The sequence below is a fragment of the Stegastes partitus genome, unplaced genomic scaffold (genome assembly GCF_000690725.1).
Source record: "Stegastes partitus isolate 25-593 unplaced genomic scaffold, Stegastes_partitus-1.0.2 Scaffold931, whole genome shotgun sequence".
Lineage (NCBI taxonomy): Eukaryota > Metazoa > Chordata > Actinopteri > Pomacentridae > Stegastes > Stegastes partitus.
In genome coordinates this window covers 119,084-137,198 of record NW_007578662.1, presented here as the reverse complement: position 1 = coordinate 137,198, position 18,115 = coordinate 119,084, and the positions used below count along the sequence as shown (strand labels likewise).

The 18,115-nt window shown below is 41.7% G+C and overlaps 2 protein-coding genes and 1 long non-coding RNA gene across 3 annotated transcripts in view; 1 reads left to right on the top strand and 2 right to left on the bottom strand.

Moving 5' to 3' along the window:
• fbxo2 (F-box protein 2) overlaps positions 1 to 55 on the bottom strand; it is a 2,887-nt gene extending 2,832 nt beyond the window's left edge. The window contains exon 1 of the mRNA XM_008294032.1: positions 47 to 55. Coding sequence (XP_008292254.1) covers positions 47 to 55 — 9 coding nt within the window. The remainder of the gene's footprint in view (positions 1 to 46) is intronic.
• A 1,079-nt stretch (positions 56 to 1,134) lies between these two features.
• Positions 1,135 to 17,972, top strand: LOC103366331 (uncharacterized). The gene is made up of 3 exons (XR_520661.1): positions 1,135 to 1,216; positions 14,407 to 14,413; positions 17,962 to 17,972. It is a non-coding gene; the product is annotated as an uncharacterized LOC103366331 (long non-coding RNA).
• The window catches only part of LOC103366332 (integrin alpha-5-like), a 47,124-nt gene continuing 33,018 nt past the window's right edge, over positions 4,010 to 18,115 (bottom strand). Inside the window, exons 20-30 of the mRNA XM_008294030.1 lie at positions 12,924 to 13,074; positions 12,471 to 12,563; positions 11,232 to 11,311; positions 10,920 to 11,000; positions 10,724 to 10,829; positions 9,285 to 9,443; positions 9,077 to 9,184; positions 6,147 to 6,260; positions 5,328 to 5,429; positions 5,085 to 5,207; positions 4,010 to 4,739 (exon numbers count right to left, since the gene is read on the bottom strand). Of these exons, the coding sequence (XP_008292252.1) occupies positions 4,656 to 4,739; positions 5,085 to 5,207; positions 5,328 to 5,429; positions 6,147 to 6,260; positions 9,077 to 9,184; positions 9,285 to 9,443; positions 10,724 to 10,829; positions 10,920 to 11,000; positions 11,232 to 11,311; positions 12,471 to 12,563; positions 12,924 to 13,074 (1,201 nt within the window). The 3' untranslated portion in view covers positions 4,010 to 4,655. The remainder of the gene's footprint in view (positions 4,740 to 5,084; positions 5,208 to 5,327; positions 5,430 to 6,146; positions 6,261 to 9,076; positions 9,185 to 9,284; positions 9,444 to 10,723; positions 10,830 to 10,919; positions 11,001 to 11,231; positions 11,312 to 12,470; positions 12,564 to 12,923; positions 13,075 to 18,115) is intronic.

Here is an 18,115-nt window from a genome sequence, read left to right as displayed (position 1 = left end):
TTCAGAGCAATACACAATCTGCAAAATGACTCTTTATTATTCGAACTTGCCCCATTGCAGAAGTCTGCAGAACATCCAAGTACCTCATGAAAGTTTGAGCCACCAGATCTTCTTAATACGTCCAAGTGTCTAAGCTGAACTGTTAGTGACGGCGCTGCATTGCTAATGTGCTGTGATGTTACATAATGACATATCATCTGTAAAGAAACCTGTTATCTTACCTTCCCCACTGGGATTCCTCAGCAGGTTTCTGGTCATGATTGCAGTTTATGGTGGGAAGGCACGGCCTGAAAAACAGTAAACAGCTGTTGAGATCAATAGTTCTCTCCACTGCGGTTTCTGCACTGTATAGATCCACCTATCCCATCCACCAGCACAAATCAGGCCTCGGTTCCTTTTAAAGTGCAACTGCATCCTCCACAGTGGTGTGTTTCCATGACACAAGGATCGCATTTATATTAAAGGGCAAATACTTTAGACTAGCTGGACTCTTTGAGATATTTAGTGGAGTTGAGGTCATTCTGAACAACAGTGGCAATGTTGGGTCCAGCTGAACTCAGGAGCTCAAAAAAAAACAGCCCATATGTGAGAGAACCTGCAGTTTCACTAATACCCTGTCTGCTGACTCACAGCCCAGCTCAGCAGATGAGGCAAAAAGCCTGGCTCTTTACATGCTGAATAGGAGGAATCACAGCGGATCAGTCAGCATGATAGCCTAGCACTTTATCAAACCACTCTTGCCTTGTGTATTGTCTGCTTACCGGCTCAGAAACCCCCCAAAATTTACTTAATTTCAAGGAATTTTTAATCAATTTTCTGTTGGGGTGCATGATGCTAATGCACCTCAGGTTGTGAGATGTTAAAGAAGTCACAACTCAAATAGAAATAACTAGTTTTTAAGTATTTTTTTGTTAGGGTAATGTACCCAAGGCCCAAGGTTTGAGTCAAACAGAGCTTTGTGCAGTAAACACATTAGAGTTGTGTGTCTGTCAACCGAGACTCAGCTGAGTCATCTGCCCCTGCAGAGGCATAAAAGATGCAGCACATGCACATTCAGGACAAGCTCTACTGTAAATTACACACTCGGTTCTGTGTAACTACGTAATATCCTACATGAGTTACTCACAGCTGAGGAACGCCGAGTGCAGTCTTCTGTTTCCTCGGTCTGGTTCTGTGACCCACACTTGAGCTCCTCTGCAGGGCAACACCACAGACTGTAGCACCCACGTGACGAACGGGCTTTTATAGGCAGAGACCAAACACACACTCATGCAGAGAAAGAGAGAGGGGAAGGAAGGGGAGGGGAGACACCAAACACCCGATGTGCAAGCTGGGAGGAAGCATCCATTCAGTGGAACCACACATTGTCTCAGTACAAATATCAGTCAGAGCAGCAGCAGCAGTGGGGCAAGAAAAAACTTTCTTTTTTTTTTTTTAACAGTAGGTTGAAATCAGCAAGAGTTATGCTTGAAAAACAAAAGCTCATCAAAGTGTGTTACCACTTCTAAATAAATAAAAGAAGCAAGAAAGCCCGTACCCATAACCAGCAAGATAAACTTAAAAATAACCTGATTGTGATCATGTTCGGGTTTCAGATTGCAGCCGGGGAACTTCTCAGGAAATCTTAAAGGCCTTGGAGTTCACAGAGGACTGAGTAATTTCGCGTGACATCCTGTGAAGAGCTTATTTTTTGTTTTCTTGTCGCTGTTAGAAGTGAGCTGCTGCATTTTAAACTAATTTATTCAAACAAGGAGACAATCACAGCCACCCGCTCTGAAGGAGATGATTTTTTTGTATGAGTGTGCATCACTAAAGGTTCTGTATCATGCACCTTTTCAGCAAATAAATAAAAGTCTCATGTGTACCCACAGTGTATCTTTTACCTGTGATAGCCCCTGAGGTCATCTTGTATTTGTGGGTGGTTCTAGTTCGGCTGTTGGTTCTGTGAGTGGCTGTTTAAGGTAATCAGGAGCACCTGTGACACCCAGTGTGTTCCTGGGTTACTTAAGGGCTGACTGCAGTCTAATCTCTCTCTACTCTGCTTCCCTCTGCAGGTATTGCATCGGTCTGGTCATGGGTTAGTTTTCTTTGTTTAGGACATTTGCATTGACAACACTTGCACAGACATAATTCATGCATACATCACACACACACACCACTGACTCCATGTATTCTCACAACCCCATATTGGTTTTTAATTTGATATAATTTAAGGGAATAAAGACAAACTTTAATTTTTGGAACTTGGTGTGTCTCTCTTTTTGTTGCGGCCGTCTTGAGCCAGGTCGTAACATACCCTTTTAGTTACTAAACTGCAAACAAAGGTGGATTTCACCGTGACTGTGTTGCCCTGGTTTTAGGTCCGCCACTCTAACTAGCCTGTTTCAGTGTCTGAAGCTTTACGGTGCTGAGCTGCTGCTGTCCCCGCCCCCTTCAGGAAGAAGACTCTGTAACTTCCTGTTCCTGATGTAACCGGGTAAAAAGTGAACCACAGTCATAACCCAGAAAACCCAGAATTACAGCCAAAGTTTGCTCACTAACACCAAATCCTGCTTGAAGCACAGGGCTCTGAATAATCAGTGACGATGTAAGTATTTCGTACTGTCTGAAATCATCTCATTTCATCGGAGTGAGTCAACAAGTAGCAGCTGACAGCCTGTGTGCCGCCTGAACATGCATGCAGCTCGCGTGTTTTCATTCTTATGGATACATAAAATGCAGTGACAACCTCCAGCATGTTCGACCTGATCAGGGGGCAGATTGACCTTCTGTATGGTTGTGAACACATCAAATACCTGACAACTGTTTGACAGAGAACACCTTCAAAACAGAAAGCAAGCAGGGCCCCACAGCATCTGTTGCTTTCGGTGAAAACTTTGGTAGTGTGACATCAAGAAGCCAACAAGACAATCGCATGTGACACTGTTCCTTAAAGTTCACACAAAGTGGGATAAAGTTGATTCAAATTATGTTGTTGCGGCTGATGGACATTAAAGCGACTAATGGCTCCACTCAGTCCGTAAAATAAGATAAAACATTTAACAGTCAGCATCACTTTCAGCTGGGGCTGGATTTACCAGCAGCCAATAGCAACACCCACACCTAGCAAAAGAAACTAAACAAACCAGTGCCTCAAAACGGACACCAGCAAGAGACCACGAGTAACTTCTTCACAAAGTTGAACAGCCACTAACTGGAGTTGCACTAAGACACTGGTACCTCCCACACTAAACTAGCAGCTGCCAACAGAAGTTACATTTTAACACAAAGACAAGAGGCACCAGGGCAAACTGTTCACTCTGAATCTTCCCTGACTGAGAGTTTGGTTGAGGATTTATACTCCAGGTGCGACGACGGCTGCAGTTGATTAGAGGAAGCTGGAGCGAACCGGATTGTGGACCAATCAGACCGGCTGGGAGGCGGGGAGAACAGGGGCTGGAGAGCAGGTCTTCAGCTCCAGGCTAATCAGCTGAGATGACTGGCAGCTGGTGTTCTGCAGTGAGCTCTCAGCCAACCATGGCTTGGTCTACTCAGGCCATCTCCCCACACAGTGGTCACAAAAGTCCACCGTGTAAACAAGATGGCATGTAGGCACCAAGGGCCTCACCACGGTACTGTTAAATAAAAATAGATGATTGGGTTGAAGGGAAGAAATCAGTTGTTCTTGCAACAATACTTGAAGATACTTAAAACTCCTTCACCAACCCTTCTCCAACCTGCAGGGGGCACTGCAACATTTCACCATAGCCACAGATTAGGCAGTGCTGATCCTCATCCCAGCTGCTACACACTTGACTGCAAACTGCCCCAGTGCATGATGATGGTCACATCCAGACAACGCCAACGGATGTCATTTGCAGAAAACAGGGATGCAACCCTGAGGTCACCAAACTGGACACACTGCTGCCCTCAGCTCTGCCTTGAAACTCGACTCCCCCAAAAAAGCATCTCAAGTCAATAGCAAGAGTGTTGATTTTGTCCCTTTTACTCTTAGATGACTAGACTTCTGTGTGGGTATACAAAAATCAGGTTTTAATCTGGGCCACAACACCAATAGGTCATAACACAGTGAATACATTGCATCATACACAAAGTACCTCCCAATATGGGAGAGGAATAATTCAAGTTAAACATTGCAGTTTCATCAAGTTTTTCCTGCAGACAGTACAGTACAACATTCAACAATCGATAGGAAAACACTGTGCCATAAATAACAAGTGGTGTATACATAATACAAAAGCAGGAATTTACAGAATTGTCAAACATTGAGATCGCAAACATGGCTTAAAATGCACCTTTTCAGAATGAAGAAGTCCTGCAGGTTTAGTGCTTTTGTTGGAGGTGCATTTGTTTTTTTCTGTGTCCATACAGGAGCTCTGTATGAGGAGTATTTTCCACAGGTTTGAGCTCCTAAGCAAGCTCTGATTGTACAAACGAATGTCCAGAAACAGCAGTGCATATTCAACTGCGTGACCCCCGTCACCTTCTCTGCTTTGGCATTTTAGTGCAGCACCAGATATTATGTATTCCAGTGACGCAGCGCCCACAATTGTCCTTTCATAAATGGGTTGGCTGCTCATCATTGGCAAGTTCTGTTATTTGTTTAGGAATGCGGCGGCGCTTCCAGTTCTTTGGAGCAGCTGCAGAAAGACGCTCTACGCTTCAGAGGACGCCTGGGGTTTCAGCTGGGCTTTCTCCAGTGTCGTACCGTACGGATCTGACCTTTTAAAAAAGCCCATCTGGAGGGAAACAAGATACAAAACAAAAGAGGAGACATCTTTATCTGTTTCACAGGCTTTACACCTCGGAAAGTTTCTTATTCACAGTAAAAAATTAAAAAAAAAATAGTTTTAAGCTACTCAAGAAAAAGGGCTTTTCTTTCATTTCCTGTCCACATGTTAACACTAATTAAACACTGTATATACTAAGACAACCGTACTGTTAGTATGAAGCACAACACATTGAAGATTAACTTAGTATTTGTTGTTTTGTGTCCGTTTTAATGGGTTTTTGCTCAATCACTGGTAGAACATTTTCTCATTTCTATGTTAGTTGTCAGTGAAGTTTATCAAAGCAAAACTGACCTTATACAATAGATATATAAGCACAGCTAGTAATAGCAGGCCGACTAGAACCGCCAGGATGATGATCCACACTGGAACCGAGAAGTGACTGTCTGGTTTGTTCCACAGCACAGTCGTCACCACCTGAACAACAGAAAGCCGCAGACATTACACTGACATTCATATTTAATACAAATGAAGTTTATTAGCTTGGGAAATTCTAAAAAAGAAAAACTGACAAAAAAAAAAAACAGATGAAATGACCTTTTGGGATCCCGATGCCTTGAATTTGGGAGGAATAGAATACGGCATCTTGTTCACCTTGAACTGAACAGAGCACTCCAGGATGTACTGTTTATGGGCACGCTGTGGACAAACAAAGGGCAGTTAGAAAAACAAAGTATTTCATGATAAACCGACAGGATATGTGAAATTGCAAGTCAGCATGCTTTGAACACTCAACAAAAATGAAAACACAGCATGCAAACGTCTTCTTTTCTGACTTAGAGAAGAAGTTAAAATCTAATTTATATTGTCTTGGTAAGAAAAATGATAATTTTAAAAGCAACTGTGCGCAAGAAGTTTTTGAGCTCTTCAGCTGGTGACAGATTCTGAACTACTGAGACGCTCCTTTGACCAGTGACTACAAAAGGCCAACATAAAATACAACTTTATTCAGATGACATGAGGTTACAGATGACAAAAGAAAGACGGATGTGACCAGGCACTTGAATGTCCACAACGGCATTCTGTTTGTTGGAACACCAAATACTTAATACCCTAAAAAGACTGGATGGAATCTTATAAATGATTCCATGCTGTGTCTGGGGAGATGTTCTAAAAAAGTGACTGACTATAGGAGTACACAAATAAAGCAAAAAAACATATTGGATGAAAGAAAATATTATTTGTATGTCCATGGTGTTGGGATGCGCTACCTTTAATCGTCCACCAGAGGGCAGTATAAGTGCACAGATTGTGTTTCTTTATCTTGGTTTCTTCATCCACTCTGTTTTTTTTTTCCTCTTGACATAACTTTCCTGTACTAACACCACACTTATGATCAACAACCCGTCGTCTCACCTCGATGAAGATTTCAGCCCAGATTCTGGAGCGGACGGTCAGGATGGCGCTGGCTCCTCTCTGCAGAAGCCCCACGTTGCACTGCATCTGCCAGCACTCCACTGAACTGCACGACTGCAGAGGGACACACATGTACATGTTAATAAACAGCATTTCTGTTTTCTTACTTTTATTAAAGAGTGGAATGAATCAGCATCAGCATCGTCTCAAAATAAATATGCAAGAATACTTCCTGAAGACTTCCATTATTGCGAAGAAATGTTATTGAATTCATCTGACAGTTGGAGAGAAAATAATCATGTGTCCAAATGTAAAGTAAACCACTACACAAAGTGATTGTTTCCATCTCTGTCAAGATTTGTAACTGGCAGCAACGAAATGCTTCAGCATGTGCAATGTTGTGGCTTTTCTTAGTTTTTAATTGTTTCTACTGCACCTTCTGCTTTAAAAGTTTTACTCCTTACTATTGTTGACTGACAGCCTTGTAAAGGTATTTTGCATTTTACTGAGTCTTAGGTTGATTTGCTGAACATATGAGCTTCTCCATTTTGGACAAATTTCTCCCAAGTGACAGTCAAATATATTTTGACCACGAAATACAAATGACCAAATCTAGTAGTTTTATTTTTTCACTTCCCTGTCAAAGCTGCATAGCTTTTATGCAATGATATACTTTCTTTTGTTGTTGACTTAAAGCTTTTCATATTCATGTATTTTTGTTTTTGTCACTCAGTAGTGCTGGTCACAATAATCAAGCACTGGTTAAAGCTTAAACTAAAATGTTAAAACAAGCTGCTCGGAAACTCGTGATGACTTTAACATTTAGCTGCTTGTGGAAATGGGAAGCAGCGCGGTAGTGAGTCTGTACATTTGTACTGTGTGCAGCACCTTTCAGACATCACCAGTCAAATTATTTTGGCAGTACTGTGGCATATAAAAGGCTGGATTAACAACCATTAACAACAATCTGATATTGTTTAATATATTTTTGAAGTTTTATTGGCCTTCAACAAGCACCACGGTTCAACAGACAACCATAAATGAGTTGAGAGGTCACAGTTTGTTTTGACATGTCAATAAAAAATTAACATCAGATTTCATAAGTTATATGAATACTAATAAAAGCAAATTACGATGACATGTTGTAGTACCCAAGCTGCCATGGTTGTAGTTCCTCTTAAGCTGTAATTTGTTGTGGTGTATTAAGGTTTGTGTTTGTGCATTTTTCTACAGTGAAACTCTGAATGAAAGCTTGCACTGAGCTGCTGAAGCTACTGGAGCAGACGTGACATCATGGTGACACTCTGTTGCCTAATGTTAAAGCCCGATCCTTAAAGGAGTCCCAAAGTCCCAAAGTCTTGCATCAACACACAAATCCTTTGCGAGTTGTGTTTACATGACGGATGTTTCCAAATGAATTTGTGTTTATGCACATAATCCTGCAGCAAGTCTGAGGCCAGGTAGTAAAGTAGAAGTACTAATCCAGCCATGGACATGCACATTAGTTCCTTCTGCTGATGAAGTCTGACTTTCTGTAGGCGCCTGTCTTCTCTTTATCATTTTAACCATGTGGATTCGTGCTTCTATGGAAATTTTACATCTAAATATTATTGAGGCGGAGCTGCAAACTCCCTTTAAGTCAGCACTGACTCAGTAATTAGAACAATCAAACTGTGGAGAGTGGATGATTGAAACTGTCGTCAAACGTGACAGTCAGTGACGCAAGCGGCTCTGAAGTAACTCCGTAAATCACAAATCTAATTAAACTCCTCTCACAAACAATTACCGCACGCCGCAGGAGATGTTGACCAGAGCTCATCATATGTATTCCCATTTCCTCTGGTGAAAAGAAATAATTTCATTATGATTTAAACGTTTAGTGCAGAGGGCGGGTCTGCATCAATCGGGCTATTTTGGTTTCTGCGCGCTGCATTCATGTGCAAAGCCCACTCAGCAGAGCCACACACTAATGAAAACACAGTCCTGCAACTAAACCCAAGTGGGACTGAACTCCCAACACAAAGGGTTATTGACTTGATTTAGGAGCTTCTGTTGTGGTGTGGTGCGTTGCCAACAGCTCAAAAACCACACAGAGGGAGAAGAAACAAACGAGACGAAGACAAGTCGCAAAAAAAATTGTTTTCAGTCTGATAAGTTATAATTATTCTGTCGTGTCAGCTGGTATCGGTCGTGTTTCATGCTGATAAGTCATGTGCGTTAAATAAGCGTTCAAAAACATGTTCCCATCTATCATGAAGGGCAATAAGTCTTTTTTTCAGAAAGTCAAAACCACTTCAAGTGGCCATAAAAACCTTTTTTTGGTGAAAATATAGAGTTTTTTACTCTTATTTTGCAGTTTCCATGAACTTTTTCAAACAAGATACTTAAAAATATGCATTAAAATACATGATGGAAACACAGCTATGGAGTCTACTGTTGAAAACCAAATGTTCTCAGGTTAGAGAAGACAAATTAAATTCAATCAAAGTGGGTAATGATGGGGAGTAATTGCTTTTGAGCACATTTGTTGCCTTTAACAGAGCTCGTCCAACAGCTTTATCCTGCTTTGTACTGAGGTAATCAACTATTTCTAGACCCTCTGAAACGGTATTGATATCAATCTTTCCTTGTTTTGTGTTGCAGTAATGGCGAGACGTATAGCTGTGAGGGTGGCCAGACTCATCTCTGCTTGAGGTTTATGGCTCAAGGCTACATTATCTGCTGTGGAAATACCACAATCTCTGGGAAAACAGACAATACCTCAGGTTTTACTGCACCGACCTTCAATGGGAGTCTGATAGTGTTTAAGGAGTGAATCAGTGCTGTGCTCTATTAATGTCTTTATAGAAACATACTATGTATATACCCGTGAATGCTGACAGTGTTTTTAATGAAACTGCTTTATGACTTGATTTTCCACGCTCTCTCACCAGGTTTGCTTGTTCAGCCAGAGGGTCTCTGTGCACCTCCCTCCTCTGGATGTGGTGCTCAGTGTTGGACTTCAGTGCTGTGGGATCCTCTGGTGCTGGAGGCTGAAGCTGCGTGCATGAACAGAGTCATTAACAACCACAATTCAATGTTCAAGGCTAAGAATAGGGTAATGATGTCGCCATGCCAAACCAAGCCGTTTGTCTTCACCTTGAGTTTCAGTGCATTGAAGGTAGTTTTGGAGGAGCAGCTGAGCGGCCCCTTTGTGAGCACCTCCACTGGGTAGAGCAGCTCGTGGCCGTGAGTCCTCAGGGGACATTTCACCTCCAGGGTCGACTGGCTCACCAAACTGGGGCCGTTGTTCACCAACTGAGAGAAAGAAGAGACGTGGTTTGAACTTGCTGCTGCTGCAAACGCTGCCTGAATGAATTAATATATTTCCTCCAAGTATAATGGATTTTTTTTTTAAGGGACTGTATGAAAATCAGTGGAATAAGGAGGGAGGCTGAATCTTCTATTTTATTTCAACACAGACATCCTTTCCCCATCCATCCATTATCTATACCTGCTCTGTCCTGTAGAGGGCAGCAGGGAGGCTGGAGTCTATCCCAGCAGACATATGGGGAGAGGTGGGGTACAAACTGGACAGCACACAAAAACAGAAGCAACCACGCACACATCTATACACCTAAAGCCGATTTAGAGAGCACGCAAACGTCACACAGCTGACCAGCAGGTTCAAACCCAGGACCTCATAGCTGGGAGGTGAAAGAAAAAAGTATTTCTTTGCAAAATGTTCACTATAAAACTCACTATAAGAAATAGAGAGAATTAAAATGTGTCTTCTTTGCAGTATGACAGTTATAATGTCATAAATCATTCAAACAGTTTCATTTTTTATTTTTCCAAAAATAAATAAATAAATAAAAAACTATAATCCACATTTACAACATTTTTCCAAGTGTCCACAGGTATACCAAATACTGGGAAAAACTGGTGGCTCAACATATTATAGATATTTTACTAATTACATTTTTTGTGTTTGTTTGTTTCATAATTGTCTCATATCTGCTCTGCATAAACACAGTCTGCAGTTCAACTCAGTTCATCTGAACGGTCTCTGAACTGGTCACACATAGGTCATGAATGGTTTCTTGGTAGCAGAAATTACTGTCTGCTTTGAACAAATGATCTATTTTTGGCCAATATTTAAATCAGATTTACAATCAAGTAATTCTGATTAAATATTCCAAATGTGAGCGTAGATTTGGTTGTTTTCTTTTTAGTGACAAAACACAAAGTCCCACATGACGAGCTAAACTGATTGTTTGATATTTGAAAATCCAACAATTCTTCTGATTTTTACAGTTTGTAGCGCTGAATAATTGTGTAGTTTTGGTAATTTTTCACAAAATATAACATGCTTTTAAAACCCATTTGCAAGTTTTGGGGTTCAGAGGGTTAATCGTATTCTAAGTTTATATGAAATATTTCCAGGACCTTTGCTTTCACATAGTACACCAAGTCAGACTCTTCTCTCCATCTCTTATCATTTTCAATCAGTCTCCTAATGATCACTGAATTAAAGCTTAAACCACATTTTCATTTAAAACACCAGATATGAGAGACTGGTAAGAATAAGAAATCACCTCATAGACCTGCTGAAGCTCAGGTCCAACATCTTGCTCCTCAACAAGACTCTGCCGAGCCGTCCAGTTGGGAGGAGGAAAGACGACTTTGTCTGGCAGAGAAACACTGCAAGAGGCCACAGGCAGAAATCCCGATAAGAATGATTTTTTTTTTCACAACAACGATGTAGCAGTGGAGTCGACAGTGAAGCCTCACCCCTGCAGAATGACTTTAGCCATGGCAGCCACCTCCAGCTCGTGCAGCACCACCTCGCTCTCGGAGTTGTTGGCATTTTTACTACAACAGACACAAAGCCGGACGTGTCAGAAACAATGTTCATTCATTACCTGATGAAACAGCTGAAAATGACTGAATAATAGTATCATCACAGTAATTCTGAAGCAGTTTGAACAGATAAGTATTCAAATATGGCAACCTCTAAATGGATGGATATTTAACTTGATTCCACTAAACTGTGAGTTACCGTGTCCTGCCATACTGTACTGGCCTTTCAGAAAACTGACCTACCTTCGTATCTGGAGCTCAAACTGGACAGTTTTGTGAGTGTCCTTCACTCTGGGCACAGTGAACCGAAGGCCAGCCCATAACTAGGAAATGAGACACAGAAAGTGCACATTAGTAATCCAGGGAACATCAGAAACTGTAGAGATGTTTGAGGTCCGTCATAGTCAACATATATATATTATATATTTTGTTGGTACTAATGAAAAGTCGACAGTTTTTGTTCTTTAAAGCTGCCTTAAACAAATACACATCCGCCATTTGTTGGCACAGTGTGACAGACAATCTGCCACATAACTGCAGACCACGCTCCACCGTCTGACCCCAAGATCTTCACATCTCCCCTTTGCTCATCTACGAAATCGTTTGGATCAACTTCGTGACACAGCCACAGAATTTTCTGCTCAAACTGTGAGAAATTCGCGATCTCATCTCCCACACCAAGTCCTTCACATGAGAGAACGACATCATAATCAGCTCCAGGGGATGTTCATTGGACTTTAACAAGATCGAGCCCTGCCCTGCTGAATCTCATTTCCAGCTGTACAGAGCAGATGGCAGATGTTTATGTGGATGTCACCGTCGTGTGGAGAAGCGGAGGAGTCATGCTATGGGCAGGGATGTGCCATGGACAAAGAACACATCTGCGTTTAATTTATGGCGATCTCAATGCCCGGCGACAGCGAGAAGGAATCCTCACATCTGCGGTTATCCTGAATAGTGTCCGAATATCGCCTGAATATGCACAATATGTCCTTCTAGCAGCTGACGATGTTCCAATCGTACCATGGCCTGCAGGCTCTATTAACGCGTCACCTATCAAACATCTATGGGATGCTCTGGATGAATGTGTCAAGATTCTGTCCTTCAAAATGTTCACAAAGCTTTCAGGAGCAGCAACAGTCCACAAACAGCAACAAGAGCCTCCGTAACTCTTACTGACTTATTTCTGGTTTATGTTGTTACTCTTCATTTGCATTTCCAATCTAGCTGTACTTCAACAGATAGTAAGTAGTAATAACAGAAACCGAGTTGTTTCTCTCTCTCAGATATACGTCCACTGTTGCAAAGAAGTTGTGAATAATCGTTCCGCAAACAAAGTTTTTTTCAGGTTTTATCAGGTCAATGTCAAAACATGTTGAGTTTGTTTGCACACGAATTACGCAAGTTGACTCGACTTAATTGTACTGAGACACATAAAGCGAAAAAGGCCAAAAACAACATGTGGGTTCTGTCGGCTCTTACGCTGGTACCAGACTTCATGGGATTTCCCAGATCACACACGAGATAGCGGGTTTGGTTTTCTGCCTTGAAGCTGCACGCCAGCTGGGTCAGGCTCTGCAATGGGCACAAAAACATCATATTAGATCAACTATTCGCCTTTAATAATAAGATAAACAAACACATAACGTCAACTATTTTGCCAGATTTTTGGTGGACAGACAGCTTTCAAACAAGAATGAAGTTTTCTGCCGCTACATGTCCCGTTTGTTTGGGTTTTTATTGCCTGGAATTTGTAATTTGTACTTACTGGAGAATAACATTAACACAGTATATAATATATTAATATAATTACTGGTGTTCTGTGTCAGACACTCTGATGATTTGATTTCCAAACATGATTGTCAACCCTCACCATAACACACATCCCACAGCCCTGACTAAAGCTTTAGTCATGGCGGTCATTGTCTGCCTCACCGAATTGCTGCGAGCTATTCCGCTGTAGTCGGCCTCCGAGGGAAGAGCTACGTAGAGCTCAGCCTCGTACGCTCCTCCTTCTCCCTCATTCCTGGCATTGAAGGTCAGGTTCAAGGAGTTTTCATCGCCAAGGTAAACCTCCGTTCTGTCACTGGGAAGAGAAGAACCACAACATCATCACTACGCCTCCTCTTACGTTTTTATAATGAAAACTGATCCACTCTCCGCAGGTTGTTGACAGCTATTAGAAGAACACATCCAGGCCATTGTGTTCCTAAGAGCTGCGGTAAAAAGCAACTAGACTTCTCTTTTCGGCTCCCCGTTTTTCGGCTTGTTCCTGAACTGAAGAAGTTTCTTGGATGAGAGGTGATAACGAGGTGAAAATGAGACGTGAAATGTCTTCAAAAACCTAAATATGCAGCGTCTTGAAGAGCCAAAACGAGAGGCCCAGCTTATTCTAGGAACAGTGACTGAGGTTCTTTTTTATCATTGCATACAAAACACTTTGATGGAATAAAATTTAAGTTGTGTCAACACTTCCTCATTTCCACTTTTAACAGACATTCATGTGACGCCTCCTCGTTGGCCACCAGATGAATCTAAGCCCAATAATCGCTCTCTTAGCTTCATTTTAGCCTCCACCAACTTCAGAGGACATTTACGGTGAATACAAAGCTCCATTTACCCTTAGCTGGGTTGTGCAAAGCACTTTACAGCATCTTCCAGCCATTCACACACCAATGGTGGTGGTGCTTCCATGCTATGTACTCGCCTACCATTGGAAGCAGTTTTGGGTTCTGTTTCTGGCCTAAGACGTCTTTGGCACATGGGGAGCAAAGGATAAAACCCGCTCTATCACCTGAACCATGGCCACCCAGGTTTTTTATCTATATGCTGCTCTTTAGCTACTAAATTCTATCTAATGTTCACCAATATTCATGTTTAGCCCAGTTTTTTACGCTGATGAGAGCCGTGAGACTGAACCCAAGCATTAAATTTGCTGGCCTTCAAACCAAAACAGATTGCTGAAATAAGCAAAACTTTCACACAAAACTAAGTAAAATTGCAGAATGTTATCTCTCTATTGGTTCATCATTTTCCGACCAACATGTTCATGTGAAGGTCATTTAATGTGAATACAAAATGTTGGTGAGTGCAGGTTTAAGGCTTCTGAAAATGTAAGGAAAAGTTCTGAAACCAGAAATGTCAGAAAATAAATTGTTCATAGATTAATTAATAAAGTGTTAATTACACAACTTTATCAGCATCTCTCACGTACTCATTCTGTTTTTTGCAGTTTTGCACTTTAACTTACTTCACATCCCTTGTTAAGATAGTATTTTGTAATAGTACCACTAAGAGCTAGAAATTTCAGAGCGTCACAAAAACACTATAAATATAAATATAGGTAAAATCAGAAAAATCAGAAAAATTCAAAAAATGTTTTTAGCCACACTATTGAAATAACACATCAGTCAGTTAGGCAATTAGTTAGTTTCTCCTCTGGTGCCACCTGTAGGATAAGTTTGTGACAGACCTGAAGCCTTGCTGAAAATTAGAAAGTCTGAACAAACCACATGTAAAGACCAGCGGCTTGCACTGCTTTTAGTCCTTGTAAATCAGGACCTTATGTAAAAGTAAATACACCAGACAACCCACTGAACAACTCTGGAGGTAGACCTACCAGCAAATCCCAACTCACTGCTGCATGGAAAAGCCAAAAATAAGTGAAAAAAACGCTTACAGTTTCCTGGATGAAGCTTTATTAGGACGACTGGATTTGAAGACGTATAATTAGAATGTTTACACACTATATGATTTCTTTTTTCTACTGAACCAGACTGGAACAGCCTGTCCACCCTTTTCCAATCTTATTCAGCATCTGCTCAACAGCAATTTTAAACTTTTTACTTATCTTCTCAAATATGTCAACACAGATATACATGCAGAACTAATGGTATCCTTACAACCTTCTAATGTCTTTGCTTTCAACCAGAAAAACTGTAAACCAAGAAGGTGAACGTGGTAAAAACAGTGTAAATATTGGATGTCAGAATAGCCTCTGAAAGCATATAAGAATGCTCAGATTAGCATTTATTCACTGGCATGCTTAGTCTCGTGTTCCCATGACTATCATAGATATTATTTTTTAATTCTCAAAAAGACCATTTATCTATTGCAGTCAAAATGACCCAACAGTTTTGATTGTTCTACCTTTGTTGCCACATCTATTTGAAGTCCCCTGGTGCAGGGCACGACCGAAATGCTCAAGAAGAACGTAAAACATAATGAAAAGCAGGAACGCGAAACCTCTCCAGACAATGCATCTCTGTTTTCGTGGGTCCCCAAAGGCCATTTTCTCCTGCATATCTGTGCATGACCGACCTGGGAAACGACCCAAATCTGATCACTGTGATTTGTCTCAGGAAACCGACCCCCACCTTATTCTGCATGTTCACAGCGACGCCCCTGTGCGCAAACACATTTTCAGTGTAATTCCGTAAATCCTCTCGACACCCTGCGACTCCAACCCTCCCCCCCCGCCCGGTCGGCTACCCTTACTGGTGGTAAATTTGTGTTTCTATTGAGCAGAAAGGGGAGAAAGGAGTCTGGTCGAGGGTCGGAATTGGGGTTCTTCTTTCACTCCGTTTCCTCCTCCCCTCCCCCCATCTTCAGAGGGTCTGGACGCAGTGACCCCTCGCTAGGTAAGACATCCACCAGATGATCTTAATTAGACCAGTTTAGCAAATGCAGAGGAAGCAATGCCACAACACCAACCCTTCACAGATGCTGAGGACGGACAGAAATCTGCAGCACATAGGTGGGATGTTACTCTAACCTGAATTTCATCTGCTGGGGGAAAATATCACAGTGGATCATAAAGCTCATAAAAGCATAATTGAAGCCAGAGGAAACAACTCAAACACAGACCTCTGGGTTGTGAACGTTAGACACCCACTGTTTGCAAATTCCTGGCGAGCGGGAGAAAAATGCTCGTCTCAGAGTGTGTCAGTGAAGGGAAGTTCTGTTTAGTTGAAATGCTGAATCACTTCAGTTCGGTCCCGTGGAAACTACACATGCAGACCTCTGAGTTTTCATGGGAATTTTTTCGCACTGATTGTATTTCTGCAGCTAAGATAAATCACATGGCCACGTAATGCAAAACACTCCTCATGACAGAGCTGGCTGGCTGTATGGGAGGAGAAGGTCTGAGCGTGTGTGTGCTCACTTTGTGAATGGGCTGAGACTCTGCCAAATCTCTGACTGGTTTGCATTCACAAACAAGGATACAGGATTAATTAATAATAATACGTGACTGTGCCAAGAGTGAGAAATCATCCCTCTAAATCTGTATCCCAGTGTGCTCATGCTATGTGCTGTAAACATCATCCTATTGCTGTCTGCAATAAGTTTCATCCTCTCCATTCTTTATCTTTTGACAGCTTCACTCTACACATCTCATGTTGTGCTTTTAATTGTTCCCCTCTCTTCTTTCGGGACAATTCCACACCTGAAATTTATTTTTACAAGCCGATTGGACCGTGCATGTTTTTACTGGCTTGCAAATGTAAACAACAAACAAAATCTGATACTGTGATGATCAATCATCTAATTACTGCAAGATAATCTGCAAGAAACTCATTAGCAAAAATAACCCATCGTTTAAAATTACTCTGCAGAGTTTTCCCGTAAGCAAAGACGGGATCGCTTAGTTTTTCCAAGCAAAACACATTTTGTGTATCACAGGGGCCTACAAATATGTTTAAGTGTATTTCCATCCTCATAAAACATTTGTATTTGTAAATACTGCATGCAAACGCTGCATCTTGGCAGTCAGGCTAATCGATGCAGCGTCATCGCGCCTGCTGATAAACACATTTGGTCCACAGCACTACTAGTAGTCCAAAAAACTCCACCGAGCACCTCTGACTGAACATAAACAACTTGTGATGATGGACATTCCAGCCTTGTTTAGGCTTTGCTAAGTGGTCACAGTGTGATAGCGCATAGAGGAGTTCCAGTAAAGAGAATAATTGACTCTGAGAGGGACCCACCACAAAATGAAACAGAAATTTGTTGTAATTTTTCTCACAGTGTGCAATGTTGTTTACTTGGGATCTTTAAAATGATGGATAACTGGGATGGAGATGCAGCTACCATATGACCACCGGTTTTTGATTCTGGTCAGAGGACTTTTGCTGCACATCATATCCTTTTGGCTTTCTGCATATGTCTTCTGATTTCCAAAATGAAAAATGCTTAAGTTAATTTTTTTAAGTTTTCCACCATAGTACAGTATTTTTTTCTGTTATGCTACCTTTGCAGTCACCAATTTTGACTTTGTGAGAACCACTTCTGACTTTTGACCCATTGATGCTCACCATCAAACTGCACAGGAACAAAGGTAGCATCTATCTGAAGAACACAGCAGATATATTTTTATTTTTTGGCCTTTTTGCCTTTATTGCAGGGGTCTCCAATCCTGGTGATGAATTTCAGCTCATCATCAAGCTCTGCAGAAGCCTGATAACGATCCTGATCATTTGAATCAGGTGTGTTGGAAGAGGGAAACATCTAAAACATGCCGGACTGTGGCTCTCGAGGACCAGGATTGGAGACCCCTGCTTTATTGAAGAGGACAGTGAAGCGAGAGACAGGAAAGTGCAGGAGAAGGACTTGCAGCAAAGGGCCATGAGTGGGATTCAAACCCATGGCTGCTGCATCGGGGACTATAGCCTCTGTCGCCAGCTCAACCAGTTGAGCCATAGCGGCGGCCCACACAGCAGAGAATTTAGCAGCAGAAGAGATGGATGTGCTCCGCAAGAGTCAGTAGAAACCACAATACAGCTTAAAGGAGGCTGGATATCAGTCTTAGTCTGCAGAATGCTATGAACCTGTCAGCTTTAACATAACTGCTTGTTCTATTGCGCTCAAATTGCCATAAAATAATAAAAAAAGGCTTTAATGCTGCTTGAAAATGTGTCCTGTGCTGTGGAAAGTGCTTTGCTTTGACTGTTTAGTCAAGATCCCTCCCCAGTGACCACAAACAAAAAAATGCATCACTTTTTGCACATTTCTGAAAGCTTGCAGGCTGAATTTCTGTTGCAATCAGTCACTCAGAGGGACAACTGGTGGGCTAGCATTGCATTGCTGCAGGGTTTAGGCTGTGTTTGTTGAAGCAGGTAAAGTAA